The sequence below is a fragment of the Paralichthys olivaceus genome, chromosome 8, assembly GCF_024713975.1.
Source record: "Paralichthys olivaceus isolate ysfri-2021 chromosome 8, ASM2471397v2, whole genome shotgun sequence".
Lineage (NCBI taxonomy): Eukaryota > Metazoa > Chordata > Actinopteri > Pleuronectiformes > Paralichthyidae > Paralichthys > Paralichthys olivaceus.
This window is the reverse complement of record NC_091100.1, coordinates 15063859-15083879: the sequence shown is the minus strand read 5'-3', so window position 1 is coordinate 15083879 and position 20021 is coordinate 15063859. Positions and strand designations below refer to the sequence as shown.

Genomic DNA, 20021 nt, shown 5'->3' with positions numbered 1-20021 from the left:
TACAAAACAGGAAAATACCAGTAAGGCTGCATTCCTCTGTGAATCAGTGAATGGTTTGGAAGTATCCACTGGATCTGTGGTCAGTTTCACCTCACCTATTATTGTTTAAATAAAGGATCTAGATCTAAAGGATTCTTAACACAATTTAATAACACAACACAAAGCAGGGACGTGGTGCATGAAGAGGATATGACAAATGTAATTAAATAACAACTTTATAGGAAGACCCGCCCCTACCCTGACACAGATTGGTTTAGATTTATTCATCAAAGTGATTCCGGCAAGAATGTCAGCGTCCACCAATCAGAGGCAGAGTCCGGTCGGGTGTCCGCCCACCAGGATGGGAGAGAACATAACGCAGTTCACGCTGTAGCGAGCTGCTGCTATTCTCTTGATTTAACCTTAAGCAGGACAGAGCCGCTGCGGGAGAAGGTTTGTGCCAGCCGGTGCTTGTACGGATTGTTAGAGAGGTGGGAGTCTCACTCGTATGCCCTGTTCATTTTCTTTACTGGTTATTTAGCTAGCGCGACAACGTTAGCTTCGTCAGCTAATGTTGCTCAGGTCTGTTTGTGTGCATGTGTGTGTCCCACATACACACTCACCGACCCTCCGTTTAAAAGCCTCTGCAGCGATACGCCAGCTAATGTTAACCACGAGGTGGGCTCATGCTCAAATCTGTTGTCAACACACAAGCTGCACTGCTAATGTTCAGGCGTGACATCATGTTTACATGATCTTCTCTGAACCAGATCTGACTACCATGCGATTCTATTCCCCACAACACCATGTCATAAATCCTTAATCTATTACATTTTATAGTTTAGCATTATATCATGGATAGATGACACGTCTGATGTACATTAAAAGTCAAAAGTTGAAGTAGTAAAGTGAGATTTGAGAATTAATTGGAATAAAAATCCTCCCACAGTGGGTTTTACCTTTAATTTGTCATTGATACCACTAACAGGGCATGCTTTGGTTTATCTAAATATAAATAGGACAGAGGACTTCCACAGAGGACTGGCTCATGAGGAGACAGCTCAAGTCAACTTTAGTGTCAGTTCTGCCATATGTGCAGAACAGAACAGGGTTCTACTATTTCTCTCTAATCCTCAGTGTAAACATAAAAGAAGACAAAAATACAAGTGAGCATTATATTAAGACATAAGTACACAACATAGTAAGCCGTTAAAAGACACAGGGGAGATAGAATGTAAGTAGTGCAACTGGAATAGTGCAAAAATGGATTGATGAGTCCCAAATACTTCATGGTAAGTAATCTTCATGCATAGGATGTGTAAAATAGCATTAGGAATAGCAGCAAATGTAGTATTGTAGCAGCATAGCAGTTGTGCTGTGGTGCCCTCATTATCCAACCCAATTTTTGTGGTTGTTAGCCAGTACTAACAGAGGGAAACAGAAATATAATATTCTAAAGGCATCACAGTGTGAATGATAAAAATCATTGTTTTGAATCAATAGTAAAACCTTCCAGAGAAAAACAAACTTTAAGGGTTCTTGTTAAAATTTCACCTTCGTCTCTTTATTTCAATATTTTGTTTATATATTTTATATATTATTGTTTGCATGCCAACTAAACAAATACATTTACTAGGCTAATATAATGGCTGATGTTAAAGGTCCAGTGTGTTTTTGTGTATAATATATAGGCTGGAGTCATGGGCCCAGACACCACTTCTGACACAAAAACAGAATCTTCAGAGGAAAGTAAGTGTTGCTTCTTCTCCGACTGTTCAATCAGTTCAATGAGTAAGGTATTAAGAGGCTTTTTGTGTGATTGTCCATCAGGTCCCGGAGAGATCAACGTGAAGGAAATCTCAGAGTCAGATTCCACTGACACAGAGGACTCTAAACTGCTAGCGAGCAGCACTAAAGACAAGTGTTACCCTTGCTCCACCTGTGGGAAGGTATTTGACAGACCATCAAAGCTAGAAAGGCACAAACATGTGCACACAAGGAAGCCTAAGACTCTTTATCAGTGTCAGCATTGTGACAAGAGTTTCACTCAAGAAGAGAAGCTGATCCGACACCAGAATTGCCACAATAGGACTAACAAACATCCCTGCCCAGACTGTGGAAAAATTTTCAACAGGCCTTCAAGGCTAGAGAGGCATAAGCGCACACACTCAAAGAAACCAAAAGTGCCTCATCAGTGTTCATACTGCATGAAGACGTTCAGTAAGCTGAACAAACTTATCCGTCACAAGCGAATGCACACTGGGGAGAAGCCTTTCACCTGCTCCATCTGTGGGAAAGGATTCTCTGAGTTAGGTCACTGCAAAGCACATGAAAAGACACATGAGGAGCAACCGGAAAAACCTCACTGCTGCCCGGACTGTGGGATGCGTTTCTTCAAGGCCTCAGAGGTCCGTCGGCACTTTCGCTCCCACTCTGGGGAGAAACCTTTCAGATGCAGTTTGTGTGAAAGTTGCTTCTCCCGTTCAGAAGGGCTTAAAAGACACATGAGGAGGCACACAGGGGAAAGACCATACAAATGTATTATCTGTGGGAAAGGATTTTACTCTCGTCAGGATTTGAATATTCATGGGTTGACCCACTCGGGAGAGAAACCACATCTTTGCCCTGTGTGTGGAAAAGGCTTCTCACAGCTGGGCAACATGAAAGAGCATGAACAAAATGTTCACATTAAATCAGAGAAGTATATTTGCAATGAATGTGGGGCAACATTCACACGATACAAGTCTCTGATAAAACATCAGCGGACACACACAGGAGAAAGACCCTATCTCTGCCTCACCTGTGGTCGCAAGTTTTCATGGAGCCATTCTCTAAGCAGACACCAGAGGACACACATGCATGGACAGATGTCTTTGGAAACGTCCAAAGACACATTAAGTTTAGAAGGAGCTTCTGAGAATCCCAGTAGTTGAAAAAGAATATTAATGGAGAGAACATTTTGTTAGCAAACCGCCAATTTGCGGTGTATTGAGAACAAATTTTACATTTTTTACATGATTCACTTTGCTGCTCACGGAAATCCTTAGCATGAGATTCTTATTCCTCCAAAGGGGGGCGTGTCAGAAAAAGTTTGAGAACCACTGACCTAGAGTAAGGGTTCCCTAATCCTGGATGAACACAGATCAGGTGGATGTTCTGTTCACTTCTTCCTCTCATGACAAATGTTTATTTGTCTTAAAATAGCATGGATGAAATCTCATACACTATCATGTTTCAATATTTTTTATTTCTGAGCCATCTTCCCAGAATAAACAAATAAATGCCAAAAATTAGCAAATTTTATACTCATGTATGAAATTAACATTATTATTATTATTACTACTATTATTTTGATTCAGTTTGTGCAGAATGGTTAATGCTGTACTGACAGAGCAGAAAGGTGTTGGTACACTGTTCTCTATGCAGGTAATAGGAAACACCTACCAATGAGATTGCATATAGACCTGTGGCCTGAAGCGCAACAGCTTCACTGAGACAGTGAACAATCAGTTTGATCTGTTCTGTGCAGCAGCTGTTTTCCTCCGGTGCGAGTTGTGTGTAATTAAAATGAATATCAAACTTTGTCTTTCTCATTTTATTAGATTTTTCTATTAGATATGCAAGTGTGTTGCATATATCATGGGCTGTTCTTTGTAATTGTAAATGATCTGTATTTGTATAGCGCTTATCTAGTCTTGATGACCCTTCAAAGGGCTTTACAGTACCAGTCACCATTCATACAGTGCAACTATGTGCAAATCTTCCTCCATGGGAAGGGCTCAGTTTCATGCCCAATGAAACTTCGGCATAAAGGACGACTGATCCACAGCTGCCCAATGCAGACTAGCTCACTACCTACAGATACATTGTATTGTAGATCGCTTCATTGTAATCTGTGGTACCTGTGGTAGCTTTTAATTGTCATAAAAACTCAATAAGTGTTAAATTTGTCCAGTCTGGACTAATGTAAGAAACACGGCGGCCTCCGTGGAGAGGGTCCCCTCGATGTAAATATAAAGTATTTAAATATAAAGGGCCTTTTCTGGGGTAAAGAAAACTTCATACAATTTAGATGAAATGAACTAGTGAAAACATGAGAATTATTCTACATTCAATTTCTGACAATAGTTCCCTTTCACCTAAATCCTACACAATGGACCTTTAAAGTAATGTGCACAAATGTAATTTCGATTAAGAAATCAACTTCGAGCTACAAAAATCTACCTGGAACATTATTTCATATAGAAAATATATACAATATCTTGTATAACTATATTTTAAATGATGTTTTATTGTGTCCCTCAACTTTACCAACTTACTAAAAGACATCTTCCAGGTAGGTTAGGGGTTCTTAGTGCATTGTCAGCTCACAAATAAAGTAGCACAGCAGCCTGCATAAGTAGCAGAAACTCACAGAATCAATGTCTTAGAAAGTGTTGATTGATTTTTTAAAGAAATTTATTTTAATTTTACCAGTTTTTAGGTGCACAATTATTGATATTAGGAATTTCCGAGTGCGCGTGAAGGCAGCGAAGTAGCTTCAGCGGCCCGTGGCCCATAGACTGTATATAAAGACCCCGACTGTTGCTAGGTAACGTTTGCTGTGGTGAAGCCATCAGAGCTGTTGACGGCAGCTTTCACTTCGCTGGATTAAAGTACATCTACTGATGAAGTAGCGTCCCAAAGTATCTTCACACCCAGCGGGAGGCAGAGAGAGTAGATTGAGTTTTTCGGCCATGGCTGATGAAGAACAAGGAGTCACTCAACTAGAACTGGAGGCGGTTATTGGCTTCAACGGTAAGTTTCCTAACTAACTTCAGACGGCTTCTTGTTGATGCTAAGCTAATGCTAATGCGTGATCATGAAACACTTGGGAATTTGTTTTTGATTGTTGTGTTTATTGCTGCTGAGGTTTGTAATAGGCTTGGTTGTGTTTTATAAAAGTTACAGATACGTTATGAACAAATGATCATTTAAGGAGAAGTGAGAATAAAACAGCCTTGCTAACTATGAATGCAGAAAGACCCTTCTACCCTCTTTTATTATCACAATCAGTTAATAATTGTTATTTGAAATGTTATGGTTTTTCTAATAAATAAAAGTACAGAATGAGAGAAGAAAGAAAGAACAGGAAAAGCATCTTTTGCATTTTACCTACATACCAATGCAAATACAAGGTTTGAATGAATGAATAAATACATGCATACATAAACATGAATTAGGGGAATATCTTAGAGAATAGATAATCTAAAGTCCATTTCAAGCAGTCTAAACAATACATAAATATGAGAAGACTGGTCGTCCATGTTATTTCGGGGGTATGACTCAGGATCTTGGGGTAAATAGATATTTAACAAACAATATCAGTTGTGACCCTCTACAGTTGTTCCTCATTATAATGTAAGATTAGATGCTGCTCCCTCCATGGAGATCGTCTCCAAGAGTTCTGAGCCACAGTCCTGTTAGCTGATCTTCCACTTTGTTGCTTGTGCTTCAGCTGTCATGCATCCCCGTTGTTAGAATTTGCTAATGGTGTTTGAACCGGGTCCCTTTGACAGAGTAATTCAAAAGATACAAAGAACAGTATCACCAATGATGGACGCAAGCAGTTTATTTTGTTGTCAGTTTCTGTATTAAAACATTTCACCCTTTCATTTTATCAGGACACGTGTTTTCTGGCTTGAATGTACACCCTGACAGAGAGCACCTCATCTATCCTCTGGGATCCGCGGTCATTCTGAAGAGTATCACAGATGGCAAGCAGGAGTTCCTCCATGGACACAAGAACAACATATCCTGTATTTCAGTGTCCAACAGTGGATCGTATATTGCCTCTGGACAGGTCAACCACGTCGGCTTTGAGGTAGCAGCAGTGAAGATTCATTCTCCATAATGGAAAAGTTTCTAGAATGGATAAGGATAACCCACTAAATTCCCATTATCATCGATTACTTGTTTAATTTATCCTATTTGATGTGTGGTACATAAGGAAAGAGTCATTCTTGTTTGCATCAACACAATGTGGGATTGGATCCATTCAAAGTTAAGGATGGAAAAACAAATGTATCACTTGGAACATGTAGAATAATTATTCACATATTTTCCCAGGCTACAGTTATTATCTGGGACTATACACAGCGAACAATCCATGCCGAGCTGACCCTCCACAAGACGAGGATAGAGGCACTGGCCTTCTCTCCGAGCGACAAGTACCTTGTGTCCCTCGGGAGTGAGGATGGTGGCCGGTAAACATCATGTTTGGTCTAACTAAATAGACAAATTCTCAATCTTGTTGAGTGTGTGATGTGTGTTTTCTGTGTGTTTCAGCATAATCGTATGGAATATTGAGACCAAGCAGGCCATTTGTGGAAGCCCAGCTTCAGCTAGTGGTCAATGCTTCACTCTGCAGTACTCGAATACCAACGACAACATCTTCGTTTCTGCTGGGAGGTCAGTGAATGGAATTAAAATTCCCTTTTAATCTGGCTTTCATATTTTTATCTGCAACAATTTCAAATATCTTTTTTCTTTGGTGGGGGGCAGCGGAACACTGCGAGTCTGGGAGCTGGACCTTTCCTACCGGGTGATCAGGCCCACTGAGTGTCAGACAGGAAAGCTCAAGAGGATTGTGAAGTGTATAGAGGTACAAGGCAGGGAGAGTTTTTCATTCACATCATGTTGTTTATCCAGCTTATTAAACTAGTTCTATCAATTTGAGGTTTATGAGTTTTGCTAGATAGCTTTTGTCAGTTTGACTGCTGATACAAATGTTGTAGTCACATTTGGTGAAAAATATACAGCCAATAATGAATGCACACATTCACACCACAGAATGTGATATTACACTGTGGTTCTTTTATGACATAAAAAACTTATACACTAGATGTGATATTAAGATAGCATAGGTTGACTTGTTTGTATATTACACAGATCACAGAGGACGATCAGTTAATTTTCTGTGGCACTACCAGTGGAGACATAATGAAAATCAACCTGAATACGGGACGCCTGCGTGAGTGTGGTCCCGCTAAACTAAAATACAGCCTGGTAAGTCAGCCTCATGAGGCGCAACATGGGTCAGTTCAGCTGTTGCTCACTTGCACTGTCAAGTGTCCTGCTTTGTATCTCATGCGGATTGAACCGTATTCCTGATTGAACATTCCTTGGAAAATGTATGCAATGGTTGAAGTTACGAATTTCATTTCATCAGCAGCTGTAATTTCTCCATTTGTGTGTATGTTCCTTTTATTCTTTTATTTATTAGTAATAAGTATGGTAGCTTTTAGGTTATACATCACAGTAATTTGAGAAGTGATACATTGTTTGTGTACATAATACATCATTTAAAGTCTTTTCTGTGCAGGGTGTCAGTGCCCTGAAAATACTGAAGTCTGGGGACCTACTTCTAGGATCTGGATGTGGTACCATCACTCTGTGTTCCAGTACTAACTTAAAAATTCTCAAGTGAGTCCAACAACTGTATCATATCATGTATATATGCACACACACACACACCCACACAATTGAAGTCCTCTGGACAGAATGCCGATGTAATGTTAACTGTTTAACTTTGCTTCATTCTTATCTCTTTTCCCACATTAGGAAAGCTAAGCTGGAAAAGGGGGTGACCTCCATTGCTTTAAGAGGAGAAGGCAACCAGTTCTATGTTGGGACAGAGGCTTGTCAGATTCACTGCATCAGGGACGTGGACTTCAAAGCTGAACTCATGTCCAGCTGCCACACCAGTACAGTCAAGGACGTAGCCATCCCTTTGTAAGTAGTATACAGAGAGGAAGAGAGGAAGAGTCAAAGTCTACCGGCATTGTTTCAGCTTTAAAAATGTACAGAATCTTTTTTGCCATTGAGGTTTACAAGAATTAGGTGAACATCATGACCTGTTTGAATTCAGTCTTGTTCATATTATATTCAATTGTAATCATAAAAGCCTCTTACAAAATGTCTACACAACCTCCAACAAAGAAATCTCAAATAGCTTCCATTTCAGATGTGTTGTATAGTATAAGTTTCCATTGGCATGGTCAGTCAGCATATTGTATTGTAATCTTTGTCCCTTGGCTGAATATATGACTACCAGTCACAAATCCTCCCCCTTGGTAAACAATATGCACAAAGGAAATAGTTTCCCCTGTGATATTCTGTAGAACAACAAAACTAACACTTTCCTAATATTATATGAACAAATAGTGATGATTCCTAAACCTCGTATCTCTTTCTTTGGAAAAAAACTTTTGTGTTTTAAACTTTACATTTCTCTGCATAACTTCAGTACCGCATTGTTCCCACTAGAGGGTGACATATGAATGCCTCATATGACATGTGAATTCTGCATTCACTTAACTATTATTCATCTCTGTCTTTTTTTCTTTTTTTGCCAGTGGAACTTCTGAATTATTTGCAACCTGCTCTGAGCAGGACATCAGGGTGTGGCACATTGACAAGCCTAAAGAGCAGCTGCGCATAACTGTACCCAACATGACCTGCAATGCTCTGGACGTCATGGCTGATGGAAAAAGCATCATTAGTGGTGAGAATCAGGGAGAGATATCTTTAAACAACACATTGGAGCTTATTGCTCCAAGGCTCTGTAGTTCAGCCTTGTTTATGTTTATGACTGGTGGGCATGAACCAGCAACACTTCTGATAATATTATACTAATTTACCTACTGACATCAAACTTCTTCTTTTTGATGGCAGACCGCTTTGAACTGAATCTTTATTTTCCAGCATGGAACGATGGTGAGATTCGTGTGTTTGGGCCAGCAAGCGGTCGGCTGATGCGCATCATTAACAATGCTCACAAAAAGGGGGTGACAGCCATCGCTGGCACCAAGGACTGCAAGAGGATCGTCAGTGGAGGGGGAGACGGACAGGTCAGCGATTTACATTAGTGCATTCAACATCTATGAGGGGCCATTTCGGGTTCATTATCTTACCCAAGGTGTTCGGCGTGCAGATTAAGAAGAATAAGGATTGAATCGCCTACCTTCTGGTTGGAGGATCACCACTCTACCCCTCCGCCACAGCCATAGCAACCCCATGAGCCATTGGAGATAATTCTTGGTTTTTAATGATTTCTAAGTTTAGCATTACTGCTGAACTTCTTGGGTCTGATTTGTTATCAGTCAGTTTCACACTTCTCACAGGAGATTGCACTCGCTCACCAAAGTTACACAGAGCAAGAACAGGTGTTCAGGGTGAGGAGCGGGAATGAAAGTGGCTCCATTCTTCCTATCATAACTCAGTGTCCCTTCAAACTCAATTTAAAGCTGCTATTTTAAGAGAATTAAAAATGTTGCATGGGGTTGCTTCGCTTTAATACATTGTAATTCTGTGGTACAGATCTGTTAAAGGTAGAGTGTGTATATTTTGTGATATCTAGTGTTGAAATTGCATGTTGCAGTATTTGAATATAAAGGGTCTTTTCTGGGGTTAAGAAAACTACAATTCATACAATTTAGATGAAACAAACTAGTGAAAACATCATGAGGATTATTCTACATTAAATTTCTGCCAATAGTTCCCTTTCACCTAAATCTTACACACTGGACCTTTAACATGTCATTTAAATACATTAAGACTGCATTCAGACAGATTTAAAAAAGAAAGACCGCATATAGTTGTACTATGTCATTGCATTACAAATCCCTGAAAGAAAGAGCATTTTAATATGAATAATATCTGATGTACAAAAGCATATCCTGTGAGGCTTAATGGGTTCGCCTATTGTAGGTGCGTGTGTGGGAGCTACAGACACAAGGCCATCGACTACTGGAGACCATGAAAGTGCACAGAGGCCCTGTGACTTGTATCCAAATCAAGAGCAACGACAGAGAGTGTGTCACTACCAGCACTGATGGCTCCTGCATCATCTGGGACATTGTGTAAGTAGCTCATCTGCATACGCAAACACATGTGAACTTCAAATCACAGGGCAAAGACTTAAACATCCATTTCACACCTCCTGTATTTATCTTTATTCTTCTATAATTAGTGAATTAACTGCTCTCGTGAGGTTTTCTAATTCACTTTAAGTTTATTTTAATGGTTGTAGGAATCACAATACGACCCTGTGATTTATTGGTTAAATGTTAATTCCACCCATGACTCAAAGTGGGTGAATCTTAGTTTTCTTACATTCAGCTAGGTCTGTGTAGCTGAGAGGATATGAACTGGAAGATATTTAATCAGAAATAAAATGTCTAATGAGAATAATAAGCATCAGAGGAGAGTCTGCATGAACTATATGAAGCCCACTAAGGCAGTGCTGACTTTCCACATTGGAATTATGGAATTGGTTGCAATTGTTAATGTTTTACTACACTATGACGTGTAATATTTAATGACGATGACACCATCGCTATCATATGATCACAAGTAGAGATACCTCAAGAAATCATCACGTCACTTATCACATGACATCATTTGATGAGGAATACATTTTTGGTCAATATAAGCTTTAGATTGTTTGTCTGTCATTTGTAGAGTATCTTCTGTCTGTTTGTAATGGGCTGTTTCTTTCACCTGTGGCTTCAGCTTTCTTTCTGAAACTGTAAAAGCGACCTGCAGTAACTGCAGTTAGTGAGAAAGTAAAGTCTTCAGTCCGCTTAATCCTGAGGCCATGCCTGCTGTTCCCCTGTTTATTCAAAGCTTGACTCAGTGCTAAGGACCCCACAGTGGAGAATCAGTTGTTATCAGCCCCAAAAGTTAAACTTGGAAAGATACCCTGCAAATATTCCCACCAAATTTTGTCAAAATCCATCCATATGCTTGTACACAAACACACACACAGACACACACACAGGTGAAAACAGTAACCTACTTGTTCACCGCAAGCAGGGTAATTACATTATCCAGTACATGATTGCTAATAATATACATAACCAGCAGAAAAAGAAATGACATGGAAAATGGAGAGCAGTGACTCAAGGTCTGAGCTGTTATGAGAGAGAAATGCTGAAGTTGTCCCTTGGTGTCTGGCTGGTACAATAGGAATAAAAAGAAAAAATCCTGGGCATCAGGAAGCTTTAAATCCTTCAGTCCATGTGCTTCTTCTGCGAGGAGAATAAAACCTTTAAAAAAATCTGACTGGTTGAATTATGAGTGATTATCCTCTTCGATGAATAAGTCTGTGGATTAAAGGGCAGCCGGGGCTTTTGGTATGATTACTAACAAGCTGTAGAAAAGAATATTAGACGGATAAGAGCCAATAACAAGGATGGGGAACCTTTTCACAATCAAGGGCTCATTTCTTAATATCCTTTGAGGGACGTACACATGCAGACTAAAGAACTGAAAATACCACTCTGTGCTCTCTTATGTAATAACTAGACCTGCCTTCCTTCTAGAAAAGCTGATTTTCAAGGTTTGGGTCTGTTTTAGAGGGATTTTGTCAGAGTCAGTTTTGAAAATAGCTGCTCACAGCAGTAGGTTGTCCCAAACAAAGATGTAAACTTCAGTGCTCGTCTCCTCCAAATGGTGAAAATCCATTGGTCGTACATACACTTTATAGATTTCGAGCAGAGGGAGGTTGTTGGACAAAACTTTGAGTTTGTTGTTGTTTTGCAGCTCAATGATTTCATGTTGTGGGTTGTCAGGCACGTCAGCTGGTTCCATATTTAGTGGCGGAGCAAATATGTTCAGTTCTTTTTGTTTACTCACGCAAAAAAAATGGCCTGAAGGAGTTTTGCACACTCACCAGCATATTCAGATGTCATAGCAGGTTTAAATTGTTCTTGCAGAGGAGATAACGTACAGTGTTTGCAAACAATGATGCACAAGTTGACTTTGTCGGCTTCTCAAAGCTCCACAGCAGCAAAAAAGCTCCTTAATTTTTACATCTGATGAGGTTTCAGCTTCGTAGCGTCTTAGCTTGTTCATTAGAAAACCTGCCTGTGTAACATTGTCTCTGTCACAGTGTTAAATCCAGTTAACAATCTGGTTTATCATGTTTCCAGACGTGGCTCCTCTTCAGTAAATTGAAGTGGGCAGTTAATGAAGTGATAAAACCCCCAGTTTAGATTTTCTTTTCAAGTTTATGAGTGCACATGTGAAACATCTTCCTCTAGAATTTCTTTTACCTCATCCTCTGGCTCTTCTGCATCTCTTCCTATAGGCAATTCACGACTCTTCAGGTGATGATGATGGCCAAAACGATGTCTGCGGTGTGCTACCACCCAGAGGAACACCAGATCATTACCAGTAGCACTAACAGAAAGGTGAGACCTTTGCTATAGTGCAGTAGAATACTGGATTTATAAGGCAACTTGGTGTATTGTAAAGCACAACTAGAGTAATACATTTCATTCATCTCAAAAAATCAGCCCATGTATTGGTCTTGGTTGGGTTTAGGCACTGGGATGTAAGAGCTGGTTTGCAAAAAAATCCCAGGGACTCATAACAGAGCACCTCATCCGTCTCAGGAAAAGAAATATTGTGATTCTGATTGAAAATCCCTCAGTGTGCAAAGAGACTGACAATCATAATCTAGATATCTCATTATGCTGTTATTGTCCTTATAATCTCCACTCAGTGAAAAGCCTGTCTCTCTTGTAAGATCAGCAGACTTGCACGAGCACACACACTTGTGTGTCTGTAGATTAGCTCAGAAAGCTCCTAATTTGTTTCTATGCTCAACAAAATTAAGCCACCGTGTTGGCTGCTAGTCACTGTGGCAAAAACACTCAGCCCCTTCAAGTCTGTTATTCTGTGAGTCGTTGTGATTAACTCAGCACCACTTATTTACATAAGGTCACAAGTTCGCTGTGGCAGAGTGAAATGCTTATTTCCTTGATTGCGCACTTCATCCGCACCCGTTAAACCCCGCCACACACACCAGGCCCATATTGTTTATTCCCCCACACGCTGGGAGGCGAGGACAAGTTGTGCTGATTAACGCAGCGCTGTGGATGTGCTGAGTGAGCAGAGGGAGAGAGAGAGAGTGAGAGGGAGGGATTCATCGGAGAAGAGAGAGATTGTGGGGAGTGCTGTGGTGTTCGTGCCTTCCTGCGGATGTGCCTATGCAACCAAGCGCCAGCCAGATCCACCATCTGCTCATCCCAGGACACAGGCGCTCTGTCTAGGAAAACAAATACCAATGCTCTCTTTCTTTCTCTCTCTCCTTCTCTCTGACTCACTCTCTCTCCTTACTCCAAATGCATCCCAGCATGTTTCTGAGTAAGTTTAAGAGCAAGTCGATCAACAGATCAGGAAAAAGAGTGAGGAAGAAGAGAAAAACTGTGAACAATGATGATGATGCATGTTTACCTCCATTTTATGTTGTCATTCTTGTTTGTCTGTCTGCAAGATTATACAAAAACTACTTATTGAAACTAGGTGAAAGGGTGTGGTATGTGCCAAGAAAGGACCGATTCACTTTTGGTGCAGATTTGAGAGGGGGCAGATACAGTAGGTGCAATTTGGTGCAGCTTGATTGAATTTAAGGGAATTTAGTTGGGCATTAGCAGAGGTACACCTTCTGCTGAATGACGTTCCAGTCTAGCTCAAAACGTAAAATAGCACATAAAGTATAATCGAATAGAATAAAATAGAATAGAAAGCCTGTATTGTGATTGTATTGTACAAAGAGAAGGGCATCCAAAGAGCACATACCTCCACCACGGCCGATTGGCCACTTTATTAACATATTGCATATGTCAGATATGAACACAGAAATGTTACATCAAACAAAGACAAATGTTTGTTAACATACAGTAACTGAATACATTTTACCTGTTCATTGATACATATGAATGATTTTCTATGGAAAGATCTCTTCATTATTTCTTAAAATATTCACCAAAATGTTTGATCCACCCCCTGATGCAGATCAACCCCAAACTTCATGGGTTCTTCCCTGACCCATACTACACCTATTCACCAAGATTCGAGAAGAGCTATCTGGTGGTTAATCTTGCTAAAAACCAACCAAAAGCAGATGAAAACATAACCTCCTTGGTGGAGATAAAAATACAGTTAAATTAAGAGCTCTACTTCTGATTGGTGCATAAACATGACACAAAAGTAAAACAATTCACACATTATATCACACAGTTAAAACGACCTCCTATCGATAAAAATAAATAAATATAAAGTGCCATAGCCAGCAGTTTACACAGTTCATAGGTGTGAACTTTGTGAGGCTCATTCTAACTCCATGTTTCAAGGACTCATTAGCATAAGGCCTTAATGATGTCGCTTCTCTTGCTGAGCAGACTGTACTCAAGTCTTTCCTGGTAAGAAGGTGAGCTGCACAAACAGTAACCCTGACATCTAAGACCTGCTCCCGCTTTCTGCATGTAATTAATTTACCTGGTGGCCCGGTGTCATGGCTGAGGGCCAGATTCCCAGGCTGAGGTGGAGAGAACACAGATGGGTCCAGAAAACTCACACAAGCAGGAGTCTCTAATAAGCTGCTGTAGAAATGAGACAAGGGAGGTAAAGGTCGTGACTGTGACCATGAAGAAGAGATGCAAGGTGACATAGGGGGACAATGAGGACTGCCATTTTTGTCACACTCGTATTTATATTTATAGAATCTTTAGTGTAAACATTATTTTGACTTCCCGAACACAAACAGAAGCTGTCGTGGTGTTTTTTTGAGCTACGTCTTTGTTTGCTGTTTGTTAAAAACATTGCTTAAGTGGTCCCATGATAGTAAACACAACACACTCCTCAGCGGAATGAAATTGCATAATCTGTGCAGCTGTGAACTGTATATTCTGATCTGAGGTAAATAAGCAATTGCAATAGATTGCAGAACTTTCCATTTGTTGTTCACGATGAACCATTTTCCCCTGCACAAGTGACTGGTGTTTCTCTTAGTTATCTTTTGCAAAGTTATTTTGTGGGAATATTAATATCGGCTGTCTGAGTGAGCCAGTCTGAGGCAGAGGAACATTTGTCGACAGCCCCCACAGAAATGTTCCTGTGGCTTAAAAGGGCAGCTTATTGCTTTGAGAATCACTCTGCACTTCTGAAACTATAAATAACATCTTTTTTTTTCCTGCTGAGCCTTTTGTTCCTCTTTCATTTCAAAATAACCAACAGTATTTGATATGTCTGTCTGAGATTACATTTCCCCTCCCCTAATGCATTATGGGCATGGACTTGCAGAGGAATGAAATCCTGTCTCAGATGCGGTTCTCGTAAACGTTGGGCTTATTCTGAGTAGCTCTGTGAAACATGACGTTTTCTTCTTAAACATAACCAACATATATGAAGCTGCATATGCTTCCACTTAGTTATTTCATACAGTGAACAACTGTATACTGTTTATTTGCATCATATTAATCAGGCTATGGAATTTCCTGTAATTAGATGTTTAAATTAGTTAAACTTTTAATACTTGATGGTCTTTTTTGCTATCTGTTAACCCTGTGAATCCATCTGGCCCCTTTATTTACCTCCTATTACCTGAATGCTTTAAAGATCGAATCAGTTTAGTGTTACGGTAAATACAGGGAGGAACCCTTGTTAGTGCTGTTCCGTGATGATTCTGCTGCTGGTGCTATAAATAACTTCGGCTAACAAGTGCCTTTTTGAGAGACTTGATACTTTGGCAGCTGTGAAGCCCCAGGGATGTTTAAATCTCATTAAATCAGCAAACATAGACTCATAAGTAGTGTCTGACAGGTTGATAGAATCTGACCACAGATCTGCTCATTTCATACAGAGAAAGAATAATGAAGTTCAGTTTTCAGGTATCATGTTGCATATCGCAGAATGTATATGAGGATGTAATAGAATAATAGCACAACGCGGATTTATCAGCTGCATCACCTGTGTAGTTTGCCATTTGTCTGTTTAACAGCTTTACATCGACATCAATGGCCACTGAATGAAGCCAAAATATCCCAGATATGGTTGCAGCCATGTTGCTCTGAAGGTGTCATTTGGAGCAAGTGGTCCCGCCTAAACACACGCTCAACTAACAGCGACTCGGTCTCAGCTGTCAATCACAATGTTTCACCCTTTTTAATAGCATCAAATAACAAATCAAATCCAAACCTAAACTTAATACTTGAACATACGTCAGTGGGATAGGATCTATTTCACTTTTTAGTTTGGTCGCTGTTCCATCTGCAGGGTTCATACATACATACTGCATCCAGCCACTAGGAGGCGATCTCCACTTTTTGGTTTCCCTTTTGGGAGCTGTCGTGTCGTCCATCTTTATATAGTCTATGACTTCAAATTCCAGCAAAGTGATCCAAAGGCCATGCTTCATTTATGACACATGCTTGATGTTTTTTTCCCTTTTTGTTGTCTCACTTTATTTCACTTTGCTTTAATTTACTTACTATTATACTTGATTCAAATATACTCTACAAAAACAGTGAAGAAAAGAGAGACTGCAATATCAGTGTACTTACATATACAGTGTGTTTCTCCCTCCACCTAGGACACTTGCCAACAATGTAGAACGTAGAAGTGGAACTATATTTCAGGGTTTGTGTGTGTTTTGCGTTTCTCTCAGGTTGCCTACTGTGACGTGTACGATGGTGCTACCATAAGAGAAGTGGAGGTCTCGCAGTCTGGGTCCATTAATGCTATGCACATCTCACAGGACGGCAAACACTTTGTGACGGGTACGGCCTATTACACCTGTGCTGCTTGTAACATTGCTCATTTTATCGATTTATTGTAGGTTTATATTTATCTATTTCCAACTAATACAATTTAACTAAGTCCCCAAGATCCTGGATTATTGCAGATGCTCATGTTCAGTTGAATCAGTATTGTTAAGTCTTTTTACGAGGCTTTTTTTACTCTTAAATATTGAGTGTTTTCATCTCTTCAGAGCCTTTGTTTTCATCTCCTTGTCTAATATTACAACACAAGCTCTGCTCACACTTACTGATACATTTCTCTCCCTTTCACGCCAGGTGGAGACGACAGGCTGGTGAAGGTGTGGGACTACATGGTAGGTGCAGTGACCCACGTGGGGGCACCTCACTCTGGCAGTATCACCAGCATCAAGATCTGCTCCAACAACCGCACCTTAGTCAGCACTAGTGCAGATGGAGCCATTTTCCGCTGGAGGTTCCCTCATCCGTCTTCCTCCTAGTGTGACACTCAATGAAGTGGCAGGAACTTTTAATCCAGTGCCACCACATTCACACTGAAAGTTATCCAAAATTATTTTCTTTTTCTTCTGTATTCTTTCCTCTAAATTGGCAAATACTGTCGTAGAAACTGTTCTTACATTCTCACATTGTCTTAAATTGTTGCTACACTCTGACCAAAGGAAATAAACATATAAAGCCGGTTCCTTTCTCAGCAGTAAAGGGACATCATACACAGAAGTGAAGAGATAGTACTTTTAGAGGAGTGTAGTCTCTTATGTGGTTTTCCCCACAGGAGCTGAAAAAGTGGGAATCCACAGAGCGACACTTTACATGAATATGAAATTACACGTCAAGGCACAAGAATATATTATTAACATCAAAGAGTGTGCGTTATGTGTCTTTAGACTGTTTTAGAAAAGTAGGATTAATGGCATTCTACATACTTTCACCAGGCTTTATTACACAGCACATTAAATGCATACTTTACTGTCAGATACGATTCCTCTGTCTGCTGTGGCAGAGAGAAGGAGGAGGCCCAGATTCGTGGCACTCAAACACACGGCTTCTGTCAGCTAATCTATCAGCAGCGGTTCTCTCAGGATTTTGGTTAAAGAGGGAGACAACGCACACATTACTGACTGTCTCTGATCTGAACCCATTCTCCTCATTATTCTTCACAGTGGCTTATCTGAATAATTAATAGCTCGCCCCTGCATTCCCCAAAAAGTAAAATAACAAAGCTAGATCATAAACAAAGTCAGCAAAAACATCCCCGGATCAGTAAAATAGGGCATCTCTGTCTTTTACCCTCTTCCCCCCCTGTTTATGAACAGAGGAAAACTACAGTACAAGGGAAAAACAGAAACACATAGTCATAGTACTTACTAATGTTATAATGGTGTATCTGTTTCCCAACAGTGCTGGAATAAGAGCATCAGAGGAATTATGAAAGTATTGGATTGTGCCCTGACTATCTATTTCAAATCAGCACATCTGGCTCACAGAATTCAATCTTTATTGCTGGTGAGCTGTGAAATTAAGCCTCAGATGATTAGAATCTGAATATAGCACAAAAAGAGGCTGGATCCCTGTTGAAAACCAGCACTGCTCGTGACGTCTCTGACCAAAAGGTTCGATAACAGCCATGTCTCTTACATTGTGGGGCTTGCAGTGTGTATTAGCAGCAGCATTAGTGTGCGTGGAGACAGTAGCCAGGCTATTTATAGGATGCATCTGTCTGTAAAGCCTGGTGGGTTCTAGTCGAGGTATTTCAATAGCAGCATACACTTTGCCAGACATAGTACATTATGGAGTAAACTGAAAACACATAACTCTGCATGTAGATACATTACTGACTAGTCTTATAAGTGGCCATGCAGGAGTAGAGGAATAATTGATCATAGTGTATTTAATGATTCAACACTCTGACTATGAATTATAGTAATAGCATGTAAAGAGATATAGTTCCGAGTCAAGAGATCTTTACTGTAATGTTAAAGAAAAGACAATTTGACTTCCCATTGACAGTAGAGGAATCTGCCTTTCTGATTTTTTTCCCTGGTGCATCATGTTCCACATCACGAATGCACCGAAAACTGAGGTGCTCTCTCACCTCGCTGTCTTGCCAAATTAGTGCGTTTAGCTGGGCGTCATTTTTCCATCACTGCTGATCAGAAGCTCCTGCAGAGTTATTAGACCCAGGGAATGAAAGACAATTATATCTACACCTATTGCAGTCAAAGGCCAGATGTTGGTAGTGGGTTTTTTGACCAGTGAAAAAAGGGCTTTAATTTAGTTTTAAGGTGAAGTGTTGCATATTTCAGGACGTATATGATGATGCATAGTAACACACAGGTGTTGTCATCTTCAGTATACTTTGCCACTCTGTCCAACAAATATGCATCAGCCATCAATAGCAATAAATGCTAAACTTTACATACTTTATATAAAGATGGATGACGTGTATCCTGGATACGAACACTTCCATCTTACACTGAGGACATAATTTGGAGTCTGCAGGGTAATGATCAGGGGATGGAGCAGCCCCGAACATAGACGTGCTTAACTAAACGCGAGTTGGAAAACAAATGAATAAATAAATATATATATACATCGAGAGAGAGAGAGAGAATGAACTAAAATGACAGTATCAAGAAGAAGTTATTGCACAGAATATAGGTCCAGTGTTTAAGATTTAGGTGAAGGGATCTATGGCAGAAATTTAATATAAAATAATCCTAGTGATGTTTTCACTAGTGTGTCTCATCTAAATTGTATGAATTGTTGTTTTCTTTACCATAGAATGAGCCTCTTACATCTTAATACTTTATATTTGCATTGAGAGCGGGTCCTCTCTATGGAGGTCACCATGTTTTTTACAGTAGCCCAGACTGGACAGACTAAACACCTTTTGAGTTTTTCTGACAACTGAAGGCTACCACAGGTTCTCTGTCATGTTTGGTGAGGTGAGGGGCATACAGCTGCAATATGGCACTTCACCACTAGATGTCACTAAATTCCACCCACTGAACCTTTAAGTCGAATGAATATGGCAGTCATTGGGGTGGTGGATAAATATGAAGACCATAAAATCACAGTTATTATAGATAAAGTCTTGAAAACAAGCGGAGATGTTTTCTTTGACATTAACTAGAGATGTTTGTCCAGGTTGTGATTGGCAGCTCACAGCTTCAGAGCTTGGCACCTTTAAACAACTACTTCCTTGTTCCCAGTGTGACAAACAAGTCTTATAAAAGTTAACATCCAGGTTAGTGGCTGTGTAGAAAAGGGTTTCCTGTTCACTGCATGCACCTTGAACCTAATGAAGTGGTGCAGGTTGATTACGTACATGGGTAACGGGAGGGTATTAAGAGAAACACACACTGGATCATTGTGGCTCCATCGACAGGAGGAGGGGAGGGGGGGAAATGAGAGACCGCCAGGCGCTCGATCCAT

At 40.2% G+C, this 20021-nt stretch overlaps 2 protein-coding genes across 3 annotated transcripts; both read left to right on the top strand.

Moving 5' to 3' along the window:
- Positions 1 to 322: 322 nt before the first annotated feature.
- LOC109627290 (zinc finger protein ZFP2-like) lies at positions 323 to 3562 on the top strand. Of its 2 annotated transcripts, none has more exons than XM_020083778.2 (3): positions 323 to 470; positions 1671 to 1728; positions 1810 to 3562. In XM_020083778.2, the coding sequence occupies exons 2-3, from the start codon at positions 1680 to 1682 to the stop codon at positions 2910 to 2912; spliced, it is 1152 nt and encodes a 383-aa protein (XP_019939337.2). In that variant the 5' UTR covers positions 323 to 470; positions 1671 to 1679; the 3' UTR covers positions 2913 to 3562. The 2 variants fall into 2 exon arrangements, with proteins under 2 accessions (XP_019939337.2, XP_019939336.2); XM_020083777.2 differs by having other exon boundaries at positions 329 to 1271.
- Positions 3563 to 4580: 1018 nt separating this feature from the next.
- Positions 4581 to 17266, top strand: cfap52 (cilia and flagella associated protein 52). The gene is made up of 14 exons (XM_020083943.2): positions 4581 to 4776; positions 5643 to 5842; positions 6088 to 6224; positions 6307 to 6429; positions 6523 to 6622; positions 6910 to 7026; positions 7343 to 7443; positions 7582 to 7752; positions 8376 to 8524; positions 8725 to 8870; positions 9730 to 9881; positions 12113 to 12215; positions 16475 to 16586; positions 16884 to 17266. The coding sequence occupies exons 1-14, from the start codon at positions 4716 to 4718 to the stop codon at positions 17063 to 17065; spliced, it is 1854 nt and encodes a 617-aa protein (XP_019939502.1). The 5' UTR covers positions 4581 to 4715; the 3' UTR covers positions 17066 to 17266.
- The last annotated feature ends 2755 nt before the right edge of the window (positions 17267 to 20021 follow it).